Genomic DNA, 23,139 nt, shown 5'->3' on the forward strand with positions numbered 1-23,139 from the left:
TAGTTATCATTTCTCTCTTCCTTTTCCTCAGAAGGGCCCAGTCCCACCTGTGTGTTGAGTTCTGGTCTGCTGGGTGGTGTCTGACTTGTTTGCTGACTTTGGTGGTTGTCTGACTAGGAGCTGCACATCATTTCATGTATGCATGTATGAAAGTAACACCCTGTATGTGAGCAGAGGTTCACAGGCCTGGCTGGCACACAGGTCTTGCTGCAAAGCGATGGGAAAGGCATCAGCTTTGGAGAACTCTTGTGGACTGCCACCACCTCCAGGAAGGCCTTGCTGGAGGAGGATGGTTACAAAAGGAACACATGGTTCTACAGCTGCTTACCATATGTATTTCCTAGTGCCACCCCTCAGGGACCTGAAGTACTCTTCCTTTCTCTCAGAGCACCCATGGAGATTTCCTGCAATTCTTTTCCAGTTTTGTCCATGTGAACCTTGAGTCCCATAATTTATGTGTATGATGCACACATTATGATAGATGGGAACTTGTGTCTGAATTCATTTGAATTGCTGCCCCCATGTCTAGTGGTACTTAATGAATACTGGATGCTTGCAAAACACATAAGTAGAACTAAGGAGTTAAGATACGTAAATGGCCACTTATATATCATGTGCACTCAGTGTTCAGTTACTGATGAGCTTTAATACCCTTTGGCTTTATTCATCCATTGACCACACATTTTATTAAGCACTTTATACATGCTAGGCAGCTGGAAAGGGGGAATCAGGACCTGAATTGTATGAGTCTGTGGTCAGTATTTGGTCTGATATTTGGAGAATGCTGTCAAGGGCACTGCGACAGACACCAAACCCTGCTCAAGTAGGAAGCTAGAGTCTTCTTCCTCAAGGAAAGAGGGCTTGGGCTGAGACTTGAAAGATTATGAGGAGTGTGTAGCATGAAAGAAAAGGAGAAGTTAAGACAGATACCACTACACACCTATTAGAATCGCTGAAATTGCTGTAAATCGTCATCATTGCTGGTGAGGATGTAGTGCAATAGACAATTTATTCATTGCTTCTGGGAACAAAAAATTTAAAAAAAAATGCTTCTGCTTTGGAAGAGTTTGGCACATTTAAACAAAACTAAATACTGTATGATCCAGCCATCACACTCCTAGGTATTTATCAAACTGATGTGAAAACTTACGTCTCCACAAAAACCTGGACACAAGTGCTTATGGCAGCTATACTAATTATTACCCCAACCTGGAAGAAACCAAGATGTCCTTCAGTGGGTGAGGGGATAAACAACCTATGATACATCCATATAGAAGAATATCCTTCAGTGATACAAAGGAATAAGTTATGAAACCACAAAAAGACATGGATGAATCTCTAATTTGTGAGTGAGAGAAGCTGATCTGGAAAAACTGCATACCATGATTCCAAATTATATGACATTTTGGAAAAGGCAAAACTGTAGAGACCATGAAGATATGAGTGGTTGCCAGATGTTCGGGAATAGGTGGGGAGGTGATGGTGAACAGGTAAAGTCTGGGCTTGTTTTAGTGATGAAACTGTTTTGTGTGATACTGCAATGGTAGACGGCTAAACACCACATGTTTGTCAAGATCCACAGCATATACAACACCAAGCATGAACCTTAATGCAATTTTAAAAAACAATTTATGAGGTTAGAGGAATCGCTGGATGGGAAGCAGCATGTAACAGGTCAATACAACTCTATAAAAATGTATGAAAAAGGGGCTGGGGTGTGGCTCAGTGGTAGAGTGCTTGTCTGGCATGCATAAGCCACTGGGTTTGACTCTTGGCACCACATATAAATAAAATAAATGTTAATTAACAACTAAAAATAAATATATACTAAAAAAGTATGAAACAAAAAAACCTCAACACCAAAAAGCCAAATAACCCAATCAATAAATGGGCTAAGGAACTGAACAGACAGGTCACAGAAGAAGAAATACAGTTGATCAACAAATATGTGAAAAAATGCTAAATATCTCTAGCAATTAGAGAGATGAAAATAAAAACTACTCTAAAATTTCATCTCTCTCCAGTCAGAATGGCAATCATCCAGAATACAGGCAACAATAAATGTTGGTGAGGATGTAGGGGAAAAGGTACACTCACACGCTGCTGGTGGAACTGCAAATTGGTGCAACCACTATGGAAAGCAGTATGGAGATTCCTCAGAAAACTTGGAATGGATCCACCATTTGACCCAGCTATTCCACTCTTTGGTTTATATCCAAAGGACTTAAAATCAGCATACTACTGTGATGCAGCCTCATCAATGTTTATAGCAGCTCAATTCACAATAACTAAACAATGGAACCAACCTAAGTGTCCTTCAACAAATGAATGGGTAAAGAAAATGTGGTATATATATTCAATATTACTCAGCTTTAAATAAAAATGAAATTATGGAATTTGCTGATAAATGGATGAAGTTGGAGAATATCATGCTAAGTGAAATAAGCCAGTCCCAAAAAACCGAAGGCCAAATATTTTCTTGGCCTTTGAATTAGCATCTGTTTTATGCAGATGCTAATTCACAATAAGGAGGGGGGAACTAGGGAAGAATAGTTACCTTAGATTAGTTAGAGGTGAGTTAAGGGAGGGGAGGGGAGAGAATATGGGATAGGAAGGACAGTAGAATGAAAGAAACAGACATTATTGCCTTAGGTACATATGTGACTGCATGACCAATGTGATTCTACAACATGTACCATCAGAAAAATGATAAGTTATACCCCATCTACGTATGATGTATCAAAGTGCATAAATGCATTCTACTGTCGTGTATAACTAATTAAAACAAATTTTAAAAATTTAAAAATGAATGAAATGACCTCACTAAGGGAAATTGGGGTGCAGGGAAGGGGAGGTAGGGACCTTAAATGAAGGCAGTCTTGAAAACAAAAGGTAGGAGAACTGAACATAGTCACTTACACTAGTTGATACAATTGTTTTCCATGGGGTACACATTAACAATTCTGATACACTCTGCATGTGCTCTGGATTAATAGCTAAATAGATGGATGGTAGATGGTGGTAACCAGGCTTCTCACTGTTAGAATGATCTGTGTGGCAATGGGATAGAATTGGAGACACTGGTGTGAAATCATGTTGATGAACTTCGTGTAGATACAGATGGCTACATATGGAAGTACTTAGAGATATGTGTGTACACATAGATCAGACCACACCTGTATTTCCTTTCTCTGTTGGTTGAGAGGATCTAGAAGCAGTTAAGCACACCCGGCACCCAGCAACTAGGTCCTGTCATCTAACATCACTTTCTAATCAAGAGACTAGGGCTCCAGGGGAAGAGGGCTGATTCTAGGACTGGGCAGAAAACATATTAGATGAGGCTGGGATGTCTTATACTACCAGAAAGTAATAAAATGTTTAAAGGAAAAAATAGATTGGGCCAGAGGGACACAGGAGCTGACTGAGAGAGATCTCAATGGTTAAAGTATGAACAATCTAAATAACAAAGTAGCATCGGGATATAATCCAAAGCATAAAATAAATATCCATGAGTCCATATCGATATAAACAAGTGAATAAACAAATAAGAAAGAATAAATAAATCTCTTTTGCAGAAGGATGTCAAATAATTTCTGTAGGTATTCTGTCCTCAAGGCAGTGGATGTAACCCCTCACTCCAATAGTATGGGCCATGCTTACTGTCTTCCTTCCAAAAAGAACAGAATGGAAAGAGTGAGAAATAATAGCTTCATACAGGGGAAACCTGTCAGAAATCAGCTTGGCCCAGCTATTGCGTTCGACATCCAAAGAGATGGACCCCGTTGACAGTGTGCCCTTGATGTGACGAGATGAGCATGGCAGGCACCTTACTGTTGTGTTCTTCCTCCCCAGTCCCAGAGCCCCAGTATAATCAGGAGAGAAACTTAGACAAATACCAAGTGAGGACACTCTACAAAATACCTGCCCAGTACTCCTCAAAACTGTCAAGGTCTTTGTGGGGAAAAAAAAAAAAGATGTCCGATAAAGTACCACAGCTAAAAGGAGTCCTGGAAGAGGTGATGATTCAATGCAGCTTGGCGACCTCGCTGGGGTCCTGGAACAAAAAGAAAGAGAAAAAAGAAAGAAAGAAAGAAAGAAAGAAAGAAAGAAAGAAAGAAAGAAAGAAAGAAAGAAAGGAAGGAAGGAAGGAAGGAAGGAAGGAAGGAAGGAAGGAAGGAAGGAAGGAAGGAAGGAGAAAGAAAGAAAGGAAAGAAGAAAGAAAGAAAGAAAGAAAGAAAGAAAGAAAGAAGAAAGAAAGAAAGAAAGAAAGAAAGAAAGAAAGAAAGAAAGAAAGAAAGAAGAAAGAAAGAAAGAAAAGAAAGAAGGAAGAAAAGAAAGAAAGAAAGAAGAAAGAAAGGAGAGAGAGAGAGAAGGAAGGAAGGAAGGAAGGAGAGAAAGAAAGAAAGAAAGGAAAGAAGAAAGAAAGGAGAGAGAGAGAAGGAAGGAAGGAAGGAAGGAGAGAAAGAAAGAAAGAAAGAAAGAAAGAAAGAAGAAAGAAAGGAGAGAGAGAGAAGGAAGGAAGGAAGGAGAGAAAGAAAGGAAAGAAGAAAGAAAGAAAGAAGAAAAGAAAGAAAGAAAGAAAGAAAGGACATTAGTTAAAAACAAAGGAGACTTAAGTGAAATCTCACTTTTGTTCATTATAATGTATCAGTACTGGTTTGTCATTAATTGTGGCAAACACACCCTTCTTTCCCTTTGTCTTTCATCAGACACAAAAAAATGCTTTGTGTGACACTTTAAGTATGGGCCCTGCTTAGTGACCTGCTTGCCAAGTGAACAGTGTAGGAAAGGGGAAAATAAAAAAGCAACTTTATGCTGGAGAGGCCTAGAGAACTGCCTCATCCTGGTGATCAAAGTCAATGTCAATGGCCACAGGTCTTGTCAATAGTGTGTTCACTTGATGGGACATAATGAGATGGCACCTTCCTTCTGTGGTCTTCCTCCAAATAACTCAAAATCCCACCATCACTATGAGAAAAAAATCACATGGCTCCAAACCGAGGGACACTTTGCCTGACCAATCCTCAAAAAGCAAGGCAAGTCTGAGAAGCTGTCGCAGCTGGGAGGAACCTGAGGGGTGTGATGACCAAATGTCATGTGGTGTCCTGGATGGGTCCTAAGCAGAAAAGTGCATCCTGTAAAAATGATGGGATCTGGAAAAAGTGCCAAGTTTAGTTTACTGTAACGTGGCAAGGATGAGGGAACTCTTTGGGGTAGTCAGAACTCTGAACTGACTTCACAACAATTCTCTAAAACTGTTAAAAATAAAAATACATTTTTGTTGAAAAAATTCTGAGCATGATAGACAATTTTGGTAGTATTCTTGACACACACAACAAAATCTGGTTCTATTTTTAAGAGCGGATTATTTAATTTTAATAGCTCTGGTCTCTAGACATGTTGGAGGCACTTCGTAGAGGGACACGGACTGAACACACTTTCTCTGCTTCAGTGATTTTGTGTGGCTCTAGTCTTGAGTTGGGGTGCATGGCATTTGCCTGGTTTTCATGGCATGTCCACACCCTGTCAGCCAACAGTAAGATACTGTCACTGGCCGAAGTGTTCTGTTGTAGTGGATACCAGAGCTGCCATTTGCACCTCGGCAAGTCGCCAGGAACAGAATGGATATTGAGGATAACAGAGAAGTGCTTTTTGAGGCTTGTGGTGCCTACAGATTGGGTTGATTTCTGTCAGCCATTGTGGAAGGTAAAAATAAAACTTTCTCAGGATGACATTTTTGCCATGTGGCCAAAGAATAAAATATATTTTCTCTTAAGATGTTCAAAGTACACATCATATATAGCAAAGTGCACTACATAAATCAGATATTTTGTGAGGTTTCGTTTATTTGTTATATTATAAAAACATAGAAGTTGACATTTAATTATTAAATGTCTTCCTTCATAACTCATTTGAGAACAATAAATTTAAACTTTACTACTTTCTCTGGACAAACCAGAAACATATATTCCTCTTTCACCGTGGAGCAGCTCTCATGAAGGCAAACGTGTCGTGTGCTCCGGGAAAGGCATCAGGAGTTGGGCTCCTGTCCGCTAGTGATCCTTGCAGCACAGCGCTTCCCAGAGCCTCCCTGTCAGCCACAGTCTGGCTTGATGCTGGTGTGGCATGCTAACAGACGGGAGACAGGCCTGCCTTGCACAGCAGCGTCAGCTGCCAAAGTTACTCATAGGGAGTAAATCTCACAGGTGCTGTTAGGTCAAAAAAATTCCTTTCTTTTCCTAGAGATATTTTCATGTGACTGAATGTTGGATTTTGTTGTTGTTCCTTCTGTTCTATTGAGATAATTTATCTTTTATCTTTTTATCTTTTATTTTGTGAATATGACTTATTACATTAACTATTTCTGGATTTTAAGCCAATCTTGCATTCCCAAGATAACTCCTACTTGGTCATGGTATGTAATTCTTTCTCTATGTTGCTGAACTCAGTTTGCTACTATTTGATTGAGGTTTGTTCTGTCATTGTTTATGAGTGATGTTGGTTGGTGTTTTTCTTTTTTTCTGATGTCCAGCATTGGTAATCAGAGTAAATACTGACTTTTTAGAATAAACATGTTCCTCACTCCACCATAATAGAAGTACCTCTCATTGCTCAGGGCATTTTTAGTTGTTCATATATTTTGAATAAGATATGATTCACAAAAAAATAAAATAAAATAAAAACCAGTTTCTCAATATAAAGTTTGCTTTTCATTACCTTAAAAGTGTTTTCCATAAACAGGGTTTTTAAGAGCTGGGGTTGTGGCTCAGTGGTAGAGTGCTTGTCTGAAGCACTGAGTTCGATCCTTAGCACCACATAAAAATAAATAAATATAATAAAGGTATTGTGTCCATCTACATTGAAAAATAGTTTTTAAAAAAGTTTGATAAAGCCCAGTTTTCCATTGTTTTATTTTATGGATTGTGCTTTTGTTACATATTTAAAAACTCTTCTAGTATAAGGTCACGAAGATTTTCTCAAAAGTTAAGACCCATAAATTATAGAATCAGCTTGCTAATAGTTAGGAACCACATAAAAATAAATAAGTAAATAGATTTTTTTTAAAAAGTTATGAAAAACCCTGCTGGGATTTTAATTGGGACTGTGTTGAGTTATAGATCAATTTGTGAGGTTGGCATATTAATACTGAGTATCCCAATCCACATATGCGGGGTATCTTTTCATTATTTAGGATGTGTGGGATGGTTCCAGAAGACATAGCCATGGATGTTATGATGTGCCTTTCACCATTAGCAGGTAGCCTAATGCTAAGTGATCCTTGACCAGGTGTCCTTTCTCAGGAAACTTGTTTATACTAGTAGACATCCTTGTGGTCTTTGTCTGACCTGTGTCCAGTTTATTCCTACCAAAATAGCCCTCTCTAGGAGAGTGCTTACCTGGAAAGAAGGTTCAGTCATGTTAGTTAGGTGAGACACAGAAAAGGCAACGTGCAAAACACACATGAATAGCAGCAGTGTATTGCTTACAGACCCCAGAGACAGGGCAGCAAACTCCCAGGACCAGTGGGAAGCAGGGAGCCTTTTGGAATGTTCAACCAGCAGTAGTGGAGAGACAGACTGAAAGAGACTTGTGGGTCGAAACCTTTGTTAGGGTTTAGGGCATTACCCAAGCAGATGCCCCAAGGAAAGATCTCTTATTGGTGAGTCTGGAGCAAGAAGGCACAAGCCCTATGGAGTCATGCTAGGAGCAGAGGTGGTCACTGTGGCCTATCTTCACAGTCTGTAAGAGGGAAGGGTCACTGGGGTGAGTTAAACATCTAGCTGCCTCCTAGGGAAGCAGCTCCCATGAAATGGTTGTATAAGATAGATGCCTGGGTCAAGCATCTTGAACAACTGAAAGAAGGCAGAGAACTGGAAACTGTCGAGGTTGACCAAGCTCTGCTTCTGATATGAGAAAGGTAAACAAATTCAAAATGGGTATTGAAGCAACATAAAATTATAAGAATTAAGACTTATCTTTCATCTGGGCCTGGAATTTTCTTTTTAGGAAGGCTTTTTAACTATTAATTCAATATCTGTAATATATGCAGTTCATTCAGATTTTGAATTTTGAATTAATTTTGGTCATTCACATAAGGAATCATCCATCTTCCTCTGAGTTTCCCAATGTATAAGCATGTCATGGCTCATGATATTTTTTTAGTGTCCTTAATCTCTGTAGAATCTGTAGTGATAACTCCCTTTCATTCATGAAATTGGTCATTTTTTTAATCTTATATTTTCCTTGAACAGTTTGACTAGAGTTTTATAAGCTTTATTGTTTTGTTACCAGTTCTGGGTTTCACTGATTTTTCTCTATTGATATCTATTTTTAATTTAATCTAAGCTTTTATTATTTTTCTTTTACTTATATTGGAATTAATTTACTCTTTTTTCATAGTTTCTAGAGGTAGAATCTTTATTTGAGATCTTTATTCTTTTTCAACACATATATTGCTAGAAATTTCCCTCTAAGTACTGCTTCAATTACATTCCATGAATTTTGACATTTTGTATTTTCTTTTTCATTCTGTTCAACATATTTTTAATTGGGACATTATCATTATACATAATAATGGGATTCACTGTGACATACAACATTAAAAAAAAAACTAAAAATCACTATCAATTTTGTCCCTCAGTACCTTCCCTTTTCCTCCCCTGCTCCTCTCCCAGGATTCCCTCCCTCTGTTCTACTGGTCTCCCTTCTAATTTCATGAGCTCCCTGCCCCCATTTTTTGCTTTTTCTCTTTAGCTTTCCCACATGAGAGAAAACATATTTCCCTTGACTCTCTGACTCTGGCTCCACTTTCACTTAATATAGTATAATGCTCTTAAGTTCAATCCATTTTCCTGCAAATGGCATAATTTCATTCTTCTTCATGGCCAAGTAAAAACTGTAAAAAAAAAAACCCTGCATTTTTATGTTTTTAAAATAAAAACTGCATTTTTAGATTTTCTTAATTCATTGATCTGTGGATAAATACATTGGCTGGTTCCATAACTTGACTATTGTGAATTGTGCTGCTATAAACATGGTATGCATGTATCACTATGCTAATTTCGGTTCTCCGGATAAATACCATAAAGAATGGGCTAACTGGGTTGTATGGTGGTTCCATTCCTAGTCTTTTGAAGCACCCCTATACTTATTTTCATAATGGTTTAATTTACAATCTCACCAATAGTGTAAAAGTTTTCTTTTTCTCCCAAATCCTCACCAGCATCTATTATTATTTGTATTCTTAATGATTACTATTTTAACTGAAGTGAGATGAAATCTCAGTGAAATTTTGATTTGCATTTCCCAAATTGCTAAAGATCCAACATATTTTCTAAATTTCCTTGAGACCACTTTTAACTGCACCCTTACTAAGAAGCATTTGGACATTAAAATGCAACCCTATAAGACAGCAGGGCTTTGATGCTCAGCAGTTCCCACTATGGAAGAATTCATCAGATATAATCAGTTGCACCAAAAGGATTTCATGTCTAGACGAAGTGGGTGTCATTTACTGTCCTGCCAAGGATCAGAAGGATTGTAACAGAAATTCTCATGATTAGAATAGTGGGAACAGGCTAGAAGCTACTGCCCTTTACCCCAGGTGTAAAGGTGCAGAGCAGTGGTGCTCAACAAATGGCCCTCTGGGGTTCGCAGGGGATGCAGCTTCACCTACTGCCAGCCACAGAGGGGCTGAGATAGAAGTAGCCAATGAGTGCGTAGGGCAGCAGGGGAGGGGAAACTAGGGACAGAGGCCAGAATTTTCATCTTCAAGTATGCTTTTAAATAAAAGTACAATATATAGATTTCATGATTTGGGTTGTTGTGGAAGTTATTGCATGTAATTACAATAAGGTTCACACAGCCAGTAAGAGCTATTCTCAGATTTACTGACTGTACTTAGTAGCATCTCCCCCAAAACTGTGTTTCATATTAATGTAGTAAATATTAATAGGCAGGAAACATTGGATTGCTTATTTTGTTCATGTTTAATAAAATATTATTGCATTTTAAATACCCTTAAATGGTACATATTAATTTAAGAATATATATTTTAGCTAAAGCTATTTTCCTGTTATTATTAACAGAATATCCAGGGTATTTCCAAGCACTCAATTCAAATTGCTAAGCCTCTGAATTTTAAAGGTAATATTTCTTTCTGCCTTACTAAAATCTTGGGTAACATATTTAAAACTTAGAAGTGTTTTATAATTGTTTTTCTATAACTAACTGCTCCACTTTGCTGAAGTTCTCCTTTGTTTGCATGACCAGGATTTAAATATACATTGAAAAAATAAAGAGTAGCTGATGTGATATGGGACCTCCCTTTTAGCAGCTTACAAGTTAAAATAGATAGTAATTATAACTCCCCTCCTACTATCTCTCTCCCACCAACTTCCTGATAAAGAAAAAAAGAACTTACATACAGTAGCACTGGCTTTTATTAAAGTCTGAAAATTACTGGAAATATTTATAAAAGCACACACAATTTTTTTTCTCTTGAGTTATTCTACTGTAATGCTGATGTTCACATTTCTGAGAAAGGGAAGCTCCAATTGGACAAATTGGTGCTGTGTTGCCCATTCCCAACCTTTTGTTTCAGGGCCATTGCTTCCCCCTGGGCTGTGGGCACACAATGAAGCACCACAAATGGCCCTTTCTAAACATAAATGTTTACACTCAAACAGAGTCCATGGAAGGTGACCACCAGCCACTCTGCCTCCTATGCCATTTTCAGATTTCTCCAGTGGGAAAATCACAACTGCATGGCCCTGCATAGATCTAACAGTGAAATTCAGAGTCTCGAGCACTTTTACTAGAATGTTCAGGCATCAATATTTGGCTTTTCCCTTTGTCAAAACCTCTAGAAAAAAAAAACAGGAAATTTCAACAAGAAAATCTCACTAGCTTTATGTAATAATGTTCTTTTAAATTACATTAATAAAAATAGTTGTAAGAATTAAGAATCTAAACTCTTAACTTTGGGTGGTATTAAAATAACTCTACACTGAGGAATATCTTCAAGTGCACTCACAACCAAACTCACTATGTGCTCTTGCAATGACAATTTAGGTAAAGAAGATGAAACTTTCACCATCTCCCCAAGAACCCTGCTTGTTTCCTCCAGGGGCCACATCTTCCTAGCAGCAGGTATGTGCTAGCAACAATGGAGGATAATCTGTACCACTGTAGCTCACTCATTGTGTTTTCATGCAGTTCAAATATTTACAAATTGAATAATTCAAAGGTACTTACAGAATTAATTTCTTCAATTAAATCCTAAGGCAAATATGGTCTTTGGTTTCTAGGGTCCCTGCACTTTGCCATATCTAGATGGCACACACCCTGCGTGGCCTACTCAATCGGCTGCCTTCCTCAGTCCTCGTCTCAGCTCCCACCCCTTGCTCACTCCAGGCAGCCACATTGGCTGCTGGTCATATGTCATTCCTCTACTTCCCAGATGCCTCTGGGCTCCCACTTTGCCTCCTCACATATCACTCAGCATCCCTTTCTTGGTGAGGTCTAGGTCTACAAGTGTCTACAAATTGGGGAACTGACTGTTCACATTAGCACTTGCCTGCACACACACACTACTCATGCCCAGACCGAATCGTTTTACCTTGGTCTGTGTTTTCCATTTCATTTCTCCCCTTCTGACATACCAAGTAACTCAAACTGTCCCCCTTGAGAATGTGAGCTCCATAGGGTAGGGAACTTGGCTATTTTGCTCATTAATGCAACCCAAGAGCACAGCCTGCATAGAAGGCCCTTACTAACTGTGATGTGTGCACTGAATGAAGTAATAAATAAACACTCCTGTCCTGGAGGGAGGCCTTGCTGGCCTCCCAGAAGGCAAAGGGTGTCTTCAGACAGCTGACACAGAGGTGACACTGGGGTGATCATATGACCAGAGGAGTCTAGCCCTTGGAAGTGGGGACGTTAAGTTCAACCCTGGATAGGGAAAGCAATCTGAGGGTGGCTGGGTGAGCAACAGCAGGCCATCATTGGTGAATTCCCATTTGACACAGAGCTCTGTCTAACAGACTTTTCACAGATTGAATTGCGCATTCTTGCGCACTTATCTGGAGATCCAGAACTTTTGAAGTTATTCCAGGAATCTGAAAGAGATGATGTGTTTTCTACCCTGGCTTCACAGTGGTAAGATATTGAGCCACAATATCATCAGATCTGTAGGAATGCTAACATGAGTTTAAAAGTATGAAGTTATTCCAAGGCTATTTTCATAAGAAAGAAATTCAGTTTTTCTCTAGTAGTTAATCATTTTGAAAAGATGTAGATAGCCAGGGTGCCAAGAGCTTCCTAATTCTGAAAGAACTGATGGATCTTCACCACTGAGAAGAATGTGATAGGAATGTTGGAAATACACACAGGAAGAAAGGGGAGCCCAGGGCTGGGGGTGGGGGTGGCCAAGGAGAGCAAGTGTCAAGGCTGGGTGAGGTGGGCAGGAGTGATGGGCTCCATTGGCTGTCCATGCCTGAATTGGTCTGCCTCATAAAGTACTGGAGACAGTTGGCCTCAGGTTTTATTGGCCCAGATTCATCACTATCTTCACAAAGTTAGGATTTTGCTATGAGGAAGAGGAGGGCAGAGTGGGCTAGCTGTTGGAAGCTTGCTGTGCCTGCCATCACTGTTCCTTCTCTGAGCAGCTTCAGGTACCCCCTTTTCTCACCTTGGTCCTCTCCTTCAGGCTGCCCCACTGTGGCCCTCCTCCCACCTCTCCTACCTTATCTCCTGTTATTTTCTTACCTCAGGATCATTAGAGGTCAGTTCCAGTAAGGCTCTCCCCACACAGGGCCCTGTGCTTCCTCCTGGAGGCATATGAGCTCCACAGAGGCAAGGCCATCTCCCATTGTCCAGGACAGGTATACTGGCTGCTTTCTGGCCCCAGGGCCACCTACTTTCTGGTCCTCCCTGGCTGGGCCCCAGTATACCAGCCACCTGTCTCACTGGGGCCTTTCCTTCCCCTGGGCTCTGGAAGCTCTCCCTAGCCTTATCTAAGCCTGCCCTTAGGCATGTACTGGGGGCTTCCCTGGTACCATCCTGACCTTCCCCAGCTCTGCTGCTCTCTGTCTGCACATGTTATCCACTGAGTACCAGTTCAGTTCCCTGATGTGCTCTACTAAGCCAAGGGGCTCACGGAAGTTTTCTCAAAAAAATGAGTGAATAGTGCAGAGTTCATACTTTCCTGTGCATTTTCCAAAAATACCAGCGCTACAGGACTTTCATTTGAATAATAAAATTCAGGAAATATTTTATGAGAAGGTGGTAGGGAGTGAGAAAATTATTGTGCACTAAGATGGACTTAAGTGTGAATAGTTGTAGAAATGTGTTTGTTTGGAACATCGGGCAAAGCAGCAAAACCAAGGAATAATGGAATATTTGCCAAGCCCAAAAGAGGGGTCCTGGATGGACATGATGGATATGATTCTGTGGAGTACAGAACCATCAGGAGCCAAGTGCAGCTCATAAGCTCCAACCAAAGTCCAGCCATCTGCCATCTTCAGGGGCTTCGTCTCCTGTCCCGACCTTCACCTTCCTCCTTGGCCTTGCTCTGGACCCTCTGCAACTCTCTCCTTCCATACCCAGTGGTTTCTGTCCTGGCTGTGTCCTCTCTGGCCTAAGCTCCCTACTTCTGGGCACCCCAGACATATGCTTGGTCCCCACTGCCCTACTCCTGTGCTCAGCTGTCCAGCCCTACCCCCCACACCTCCCACCCTGTACCTGTCACACAGTGGGGCTGCAGTTGTGTTATTTGTCTCTCCCCTGCACCATGCTGAGCTCCAAGGGCCCCAACTGTGTATGCCTGATGGTGCTGGACACCAAGTCAGGCCTGGGGATAGACAGCAGGTGAAGAACTGCATGGACCCCCTCGCCTTGGCACTCAGCCCCAATGGCTGCCCCCTTTGGACTCAGTGTTCTTTTGTCTTCTCCTCCCTGGTTGCTGGTTTCTAGTCCTGGGTGATGCCCATGCCACCTCCCCGTCTTGCAGCCCAGGCACTGGGGAAAGTCGTAAAGTGGGAATGATTGAGTTCCTGTGACATTAAGGTCATCAACCTGAGAGGGACCTGGTCTCGTCAGCCACTCCAAACATTTCTGTTGTCTCACAAATCTCTACCCTTTTCTCAATCTTAAAAGAGGACCCTCTTACCTAAGTGAGGTTCAAGTTCCTAACTGTGCCTCCTCTCTGCCTGGTGTTTCCCTGTGCAGCTCCTCCCACTGTCCCACAGCTCTTGTCTCAGAAGGTGATAAGGGAATATTGGAAGCAAATTTGTTTTCAAAAAACCAGTTTCTTGACAACCACAAACTACCAAAGCCTAACTCAAATGAAACTGACAACCTGAATATTCCTGTAATTATTAAAGAAATTGAATTTATAAGTGAAAGTTCCTAAAAAGAAAACCCCAAGTCCAAATGACTTCATGGGAGGATCTTATCCAATATCTAAAGATAAGTTAAGTTATACAACCTAATCCAAAAAAAAAAAAAAAACCAGAACAGGAAGGATTCCAATTCATTTGTGAAGCTAGTGTTAATCCTGATGCCAAACCAGACAAAGAAAGTTGAAAAGTAGAACAAAACTATAGACTAACGTTACTCAGGAACTTACATGCAAAGTCCTCAACAAAATGTTACAAACCAAATCCAATGATATATAAGTGAAATTTATACAATGTCCAAATGAAATTTATTCCTGGAATGAATGCAGCGTTAATCAATGCAATCCATTGTATCATCATGCTAAAGAATAAAAGGATAGTATCAACAGATGCAGACAAAGCATTTGACATCCATCCATGATAAAAATTCTCAGCAGGTTAGAAATAGAAGGAAACAATGTCAGCCTGGCAAAGATCATATTTTTTTTAAATAAAAGGCAACTGCATGTTTAATGGGAAAAGGAAGAATGTTTTCCCAGGGAGCAGGAACAATTTATTAATATTGATTTATTTTTGTATGTGTGGTACTGGGGATTGAACCCAGGGCTGCTCTACACTGAGCTGCAACCTCAATCCTTTTTATTTTTTGAGACAGGGTCTTACTAAGTTGCCCAGGCTGGTCTTAAATTTGAAATGTTCCTGTCTCAGCCTCTCGAGTACCCGGGATTACAGGTGTGCACCACCATACCAGGCTTAAGACTGCATATTGAAGTTCTAATACTGCAAAAGATAAGAGAAAGGAATAAGTGATGTACAGATTGTAAAGGAAGAAGAAAAGTTCTCTATTTGAAGATGACGTGATTGTCTAGAAAATCACAAGGAATATACTAAAAATATTTTTTAAATTCCTAGAACAAATGATTCCAACAAGTCACAATCAACACACAAAAATCAATCACATTTCTATAAAATAATAGTGAACATGCAGAGAGTGAAATTTAAAACGCAATACCATTTACAGTTATGCCAAAGAGTATTCTCTTTGACATGGACAGTCCCCAACTTGCTGTGGTTCAGCTTTAGGTATTTTCACTGTGCCACATGTGAAAACCAAACGCATACAATTTCAGTCACTTCCCCGGCTAGTGATGTGTGCTCTCTCTACCTTCCCACAGTGAGATCAAGTCGCAGCTCCCAGGCCTCTGTGGTCACAGGGTCGGCACAGTTGGCTCTCTTCAGTATACTGTGTTCCTAAAATGCAATGTTTGGTAGATTAGGAAAATTACCTTCCCTTATCACCTTACAACATTTCAATTCACAGTGGGAGAGGATTATCTATACTTAAATGTTCAGTTGAGAAAATATTATGCCCCAAATGACAAGTACTGATAAAAATAATCAAACATCTGATAAATTAATAGATATATTGTAGAGCTAGGGTTGTGACTCAGTGGTAGAGGGCTTGCCTCACACGTGTGAGGCACTGGGTTCACTTCTCAGCACCACATATAAATAAATAAATAAATAAAATAAAGGTCCATCAATAACTAAAAAAATTTTAAAAAATAAAAGAAGAGATATATTGTGTTCATGGTACAGAAGATTTGACATATGAATGTGTCAGTTCTCCCTAGATTGACCCGTAGGTTTGTAATGTGGTTTATTAGTTTATTTAAAACTCAGGCAAGGTGTCCATAGACACAGAAAAGCTTATTCTAAAGTGTGTATGAAAAGGCACAGACCTTAGAAAAGCTAAAACAATCTTGACGAAAAATGAGCTGGGAGGAATCACTTCCTGATAGACTTAATGTGCAGCAGAGAGATAGACACATAGATCAATGGAACAGAAAAGAAGAGTCAGCAATAGACTCACCAAATATGCTCAACTGTTTTTTGACAAAGGCATAATACACATGGTAGAAAAGAATTGTATTCAGATTCATATCAGGCTGATCATGCACAAAGACAGCTTGAAGAGCTCATGTCTACACTGGATATTTTGTATGTCTTCCCTGCATTTTATTAGCTCTTATTAGTGTTTGGGAGACCTTCAGAAATAAGAGCTTTTAATATTTGTATTGTGGTTGCCTCTAATTTCCTACCAGCAGTAGTAATTCTGCATTTGTGACTTACAGTATAATTAGTTGCTGTGGAAATGATTTTTATGTTCTAAACAGAGGACTAGAATAGTACATGGTAAAAAAAGGCAGATCAACTACACGTAAAAATGTTTGTTCCTTCTAAAAGCCTTATTGTTTGAAACACAAAAGGCAGAAAGGCAAGTATTCTGAAATATTTAGTGACATTATCAAAAAGTAACAACTTCCTTGAAAAGCTTTTAAGATTACAAAGTTATATAAATATGGAATTTGGCTGCTTGGGAGGCAGAGGCACAAGGATCGGATCGTGAGTTCAAAGCCAGCCTCAGCAAAAGCTAAAAATAGGGCTGATATGTGGCTCAGTGGTCAAGTACCCCTGAGTTAAATCCCTTGTGCCCCCCCAAAAAAGATGGAATTTGGGAGGAGTAGTGGAAATCATCTGTGAAGCCACAATTTGACAGATGGGTGCCAGAGAAAAAGCAGGGACACATGAATCGGGAGAATTCAGAGCTGCCCTCCCACTCCCACCGCTAGATAATCATGAGATCTTAGGAGTTGGTGACTTATGGCCTGCTGTATCAAATCCTAAAACATGGCACTGGCTGCAATATGTCTATTGGAGGCTAAAAGATGGCATCCAATAAAATGTGATAACTAATCACTGTGATTATTTGTAGGGCAGATAATAACCCTAATGAGCTTGTGGCTTTAGGCAGAGCTGGGCCAACAAAATGCTAGCACATGCTTGGATTGCTATTGTCTGCATGTGACAATGAAGAAGCACAAACTTGGAAAAGAAATGGCCAGTATATGAGTAGGAATGAAAGGGAATAATGAGATTCCAGAAAGTTGGAATATGTCAATGATTTTCATCTTCACCCAGTGAAAGATAAGTTTTAAAAGGTCTGTAAATTAAAACACACAAATCAGGCTGGGGTTGTGGCTCAGTGGTAGAGAGCTTGCCTCGTATATGAAGCACTGAGTCCAATCCTCATCACCACATAAAAATAAATAAATTAAATAAAGGTATCATGTCCATCTACCATATATATTTTAAAATAAATAAATAAATAAAACACTCAAATAATCAAAGGTGTGAGTGACCCTGAAGCCTATTGCTAACACATCTGAAACAATTAAGATCCTTATATTTGTACATCTATGGAAAGAAAAGAATAGAAAGCATTAAAAGTTTGTGCCTTTCCCACAAACTCCCAATAACTCAAGATTCCTGCAGTGAAATCTGGAGAGAGGACACATCTCTAAATGAGTTGTGGGTGTGTCTCAGGAGCATGGAGCTGACCAAAGTCAAGTGGAAGGAGCCGATTCTGTTTCTGAGAGCTGTACTTCCCACAGAATCACCAATCCAAGCTGAAATATTCTATGATTATTTGATGCTTAAAGCAACCCCAGCCCCTTAATCTCTATTTTTTAAAAATATTTTTTAGTTATTCATGGACACAATGTATTTTTTTGTTTATTCATTTTTATGTGGTGCTGAGGATCAAACCCAGTGCCTCACATGTGTGAGGCAAGTGCTCTCCCCACTGAGCCACAACCTCAGCCCTTAAGCCCTTAATCTCTATTTTTAAGAGTATTTTTGCTATAGAGATAATTCGAACTTGATAGTTATTTTTTCTATTTTTCTTTTTTTTTAATGAAACCAGTATTTAAAAGATTTAATACAAGGAAAAAAGGTATTGTATAGTGGTACCAATTCTTAATACAAATTACTAAGCATAGTTTATATAATTTCAAAAGTTATTCACATTATTGCTCCATACCACAGTTGTATGGAACAAATGCTTGACACACATTAAAACTTGTATAATTTCTCCATTATTTCTGTTAAGAAGTCACTGTCACTTGTGTTGTTGTTTCTTTGAAGGGAATCAATAATTTTTCTATCTGTTTTTGTGATTTTTTCTTTGTTTTTTTGTAATTTTATGTCATGCAGAGATGGGTACTTTGTGTCTTGTGATCTGTGGTGTTTCTTTTACATGTGTCTCTCATGAGCTTTAGAAACTTCTTAGTTCTTATCTCTTTAAAATTTCCACTCCCTTCTTCTTCCTCTGCTTTTGGAACTGAGGCTGGACCTATTTTAGAGATTTTCACCATGTTCCATGTGTCTCTTATTTATGCTCTTTTCTTTTTTTCTATTATCTACATCTCAGTCTGGTATTTTGTCTGATCTTCAGTTCTTTTGTCTATCTTCCATTCACTAATCTTTTCTTCAGGTGTTTTAATCAGCTTTTTTGCTACTGTAACCAAAAGAGCTGATGAACAATTTTAAGGAGGAAAAGTTTTTTTGTGGGGCTCACAGTTTCAGCGGTCTCAGTCCATGGACAGCTGTTTATATTATTTTATGTGTATATAATTTTTAATAAATTCTTAGTTGTAGTTGGACACAGTACCTTTATTTTATTTATTTTTATGTGGTGCTGAGGATCCCAGTGCTTCACATGTCCTAGGCAAGCGCTCCGCCACTGAGCCCCAGCCCCAGCCCAGTGTGTGCATTTAATTTTAACTGATAGAAATGGTGTTGCCTTGGGGCTGGGGTTGTGACTCAGCAGTAGAGCGCTTGCCTCATTCGATCCTCAGCACCACATAAAAATAAATAAACAAAATAAAAGTTTTGTGTCCATCTACAATTTAAAAAAATATATTTAAAAAAAAGAAATGGTCTTGTCTTATAGATGCCATTCCTCTCATTTCATTTTTTTCCCAACGGATCCTTTGCTTTTGAGACTGTCACATTGCCAATGCCCACCCTGTCCATTTCTCCGCCTGTTCCAAGCCCCTGCACCCCCATCATATGCCTCTGCTCCCTTTTACCTGTCCATTCTGGTAACGGACATGCAGGCTGCTTCTGACACCTGCCACCACAAACACCACCACAGTGGATATCCTCACACAGGGCCCCTTATGAACTTGTCTTATGAGAATGTTGCTGATATTTGTAAGCAAGCAGGGGTGATCTGGGGTCATGGGTTACATATCTGCTTCCTCATGGTGCTGGGCTTAGACCATCATGTGCTCCCAACGCCTGTGTGTGAACTCCTCTTCCCAGAACATGCCAGCCATTCCCTGGCATCACTTAGTTCCACCATTCTTCATCACGAGCTATCAGAAGATGGGTCAGGTGAAGTCTGTACACAGGCAGTTTAAGAAAAGAAGCACCCAAGGTGTGAGAGGCCACCACCCCACAGCAGCTCACCTGAGAGCAGCTGGCAGGCCATGCCTGGGCTGAGCGTGTCTGGTGCTGAGTGGCACTCAGCCTAGGGAGAGCCCCATCCCTTTCCTTTCAGGACCAGCCTGGGATCTCTGGAGACTTCCATCCTTGCAGGCAAGATCATTTGTTTTGTTGTGAGTCAGACCTGGAAGCAGGGGAACAGTGATGTTTACATCCATCCCTGAGGCAATGGACAGGATGCAAAGAAGACTTTTATGGCATATAAATCAACTGCTTCCTCTTACAGTGAGATGGAATAGCCACTCTGGGGTGAGGTACCCTGTGGTCACCAGAGAGGCCTCCAGGTGCACAGGAGTTTTACCTGCTCTTTCATGTTAGTTCTCCTGCCTCACTTGGAAAGACAACAAGCAAAGGACTTTGGCCACGATGGAGTGAGAAAAGACAGGCTTATGTCTCTTAGCATCTAGAGCCAGATGAAACGACGGTTCTCAGATATCGTACAGCAGGCATCTAGGACTACAATCCCTTAGAGAAGGGAAACCAGGTAACCCCAGTCTTCCTACCTGGTGAAGTTTCTGGGCTGAAGCACAAAGAAGGGAAATCCAAACATCCCATTGACCTCTCTAAACTGTAGATTTATATCAGAGTCCCGGGAGACTAGAGAGCTAGAATTGTGAGGCTCATTTTCTGTGGTCCAGACAACAAGAAATGCATGGAGAGGATTCTGCAGATGGGTCCCTCCAGACTTTGGCTGAGTCCTGATCTTAAAATATGTGAGAAGAAAGAACCACTGGGAAGTAGCAACCAAATAATTACCAAGCTCACATAGTGCCAGAAATAGTTCATTTCCCATCAACTGGGGTGAAAGACCTCGCTCCAGGCATGAGTAGTCTCCATTAGTAGAGAATTTACCCTAAGCCAAAGGCTACTCTGGGCCCCTCCCAACAAAACTTAATACTTTAAATGATTACCATGTTCCCAAGTAATTTAACTATATTCCATAACAAAGTCCAAAACTATTTTAAGGAATACAGCAAAATCTAGTATCCAACAATGTAAAAGTCACAATGTCTGTCATTAATAAAAATTGCAAGCCAGGTGTGGTGGTGCACTTACCAACTCAGTGAGACTCTGTCTCTAAATAAAATATAAAAAAATGGCACCTCTGGGTTCAATCCTCAGTATGAAAAAAAAAAAAACATTGCCAAGCATCTAAAGGAGCAAAGATATTATGTATAACTAGGAGGAAAAAAAAATCAATCAATAGAAATAGACCTAGACATGACAGAGATGCTATAATTACCAGATAAGAGCATTAAAAAATAGTTATTATAACTGTACAACTGTTTCTCAACATAATTGCCATCTCTCCATATTCTCTCTAACAACTGAAATCATCAGACCATTTTTCTTCATTTGCCAATCTGGTGGGTGTAGTTAGCAGTATTTTTTCTCTTATAAAATATAATCTCACAATTCATTTATTTTTATATTAGTGTCTGTCTGTCTGTCGGCCTTATTGATTTGTAGTAGTCCTTCTAAATCTGGATGTTAGCCTCAAGTATGGATATATCTTTCTCTTTGTGTTCTTAAAGAACTGAGTTCCTGACTCTAAGGTAGGTGAGTTTGTTTGTATGTTTAGGATTTTGGTGGACTTGTTTTAGAATCTTTCCCTTCCCCAGGATTTGAAGAAAACCACCTACCAACTTTGTTTTAACTTTCTGATTTACAAACAAAAGCCAAACATTTACAAAAGCTGAATTGATTATACAAGTCTGTCACATGTCAAGATGTTAGCTCTTTAGTAGTAGTTTTCAAGTAAGAGTGTTAGTGTTTTATATATCTAAATATATATTAAACACTAAAATATACATGATACATACGTATTATTTTATATAAATTTATATTCATGTATTTATTACTATTTGGCTGTGCCTTTTGAGGTTAAGTTACAGACATCATAACTCCTCACCTGTAAGTGCTCGGGTCTTTTATTTTCTGAGAACAGTGACATATCTCCTGTAACAGTTGTTGAGTGCAGGGGAGTGGACATTGATACAATGCTAATATCTAATATGCAGGCCATGTTAAAACCTGACTTATTGTCCCAAAATATCCATATAGCAGATGTTTCCAGCTTCAAATCATGTCTTGTCTTATATTTCATCTAGAACAGCTCCTCAGCCTTTCTTTGGCTTTCAGAATGTTGGCTTTTTTGAAGAGTTCAAGTAAGTTCTTTTGTAGAATTGCCTCATTTTGGATTGACCTAATACAGATAATTTTCTAATATCCTTTTTTATTAGCATTTTTATTTGTGTATATGGCCCATTCTTCCATAAAAATTTTGTTTTGGTCTTTATTTTCTCAATTTTTAAAATTTCACTGTATGTGAGAGGTGTTAGCCTCTCCTTTGTGAAATGTGTTACAACTATTTTCCTCGTTTATGGTTTGTCTTTTGACTTTTCTTATGTTATCTTACGCCATGCAAAGATTTGGTATTTTGTTGTGTGGGAGGAGTGTAATCAAATGTATTCTTGTTGTCCTCTCTGATATACAAATGCTAACACAATGAGGAGGGAGGGAAGAATAAAAGTTCATTGGATTAGACAAGGGGATGAAGGGAGGGGAGGGATGAGAAGAGGAAAGACAGTAGAAGGAACTGGACATAGCTTTCCTTTGTTCATATATGAAGATGTGACGAGTGTGACACCACATCATGGACAACCACAGGAACGCAAGTTATACTCCATGTATGTATAATATGCCAAAAAAATACTCTCTATGGGCTGGGTTTGTGGCTCAAGTGATAGAACGCTCGCCTAGCACCTGTGAGGCACTGGGTTCGATCCTCAGCACCACATAAAAATAAAATAAAGATGTTGTGTCCACCGAAAACTAAAAAAGTAAATATTAAAAAATACACTCTACTGCCATGTATATCCAAAAAGAACAAATAAAAAATTTAAAAATAAATTTTATTTCCTTTATTACACCAGAATTTTGAGTTGTAGTTAGAAATCTATTTTCTACATCCAGATTTTAGAGGAATTCACCCATCTTTTCCCAGAGGGCTATCTAGTTGTCCCAGAATCATTTATCAAAAAAATCCATCTTTCTCCTGATAAATAGGGAATGCCATCACACGTGGTACCACATTAGCTTTCTGTACGTGGTAGAGGCTACATCTGGACATCTCATTCAGCTCTAGGGGTGTGTCTGCTAGTGGACATGCTGCTGTAATCACAGAACATGGTGTATCAACACCTAGGTGGCCTGGTCTCCTTCATAGCTCCTCTTCAGTATTATTATTTGCTCATCTAGTTTCATAGAAAAGCTTATTGGTATTGTTATGGAGATTTCATTAAATTCACAATTAACAAGAGCTAACATCTTGGTGATGTTGAGGCCTTTCAATCTAGACCATTTCATTTTATAATCTACTTTTGTA

General features: G+C 39.4%; 1 protein-coding gene across 1 annotated transcript in view; it reads left to right on the forward strand.

Moving 5' to 3' along the window:
- The window catches only part of Poln (DNA polymerase nu), a 123,652-nt gene that overhangs the window by 52,415 nt on the left and 48,098 nt on the right, over nucleotides 1–23,139 (forward strand). The window contains exons 10-12 of the mRNA XM_077803143.1: nucleotides 10,089–10,146; nucleotides 11,074–11,151; nucleotides 12,045–12,159. Coding sequence (XP_077659269.1) covers nucleotides 10,089–10,146; nucleotides 11,074–11,151; nucleotides 12,045–12,159 — 251 coding nt within the window. The remainder of the gene's footprint in view (nucleotides 1–10,088; nucleotides 10,147–11,073; nucleotides 11,152–12,044; nucleotides 12,160–23,139) is intronic.

Source organism: Urocitellus parryii, chromosome 10, assembly GCF_045843805.1.
Source record: "Urocitellus parryii isolate mUroPar1 chromosome 10, mUroPar1.hap1, whole genome shotgun sequence".
Lineage (NCBI taxonomy): Eukaryota > Metazoa > Chordata > Mammalia > Rodentia > Sciuridae > Urocitellus > Urocitellus parryii.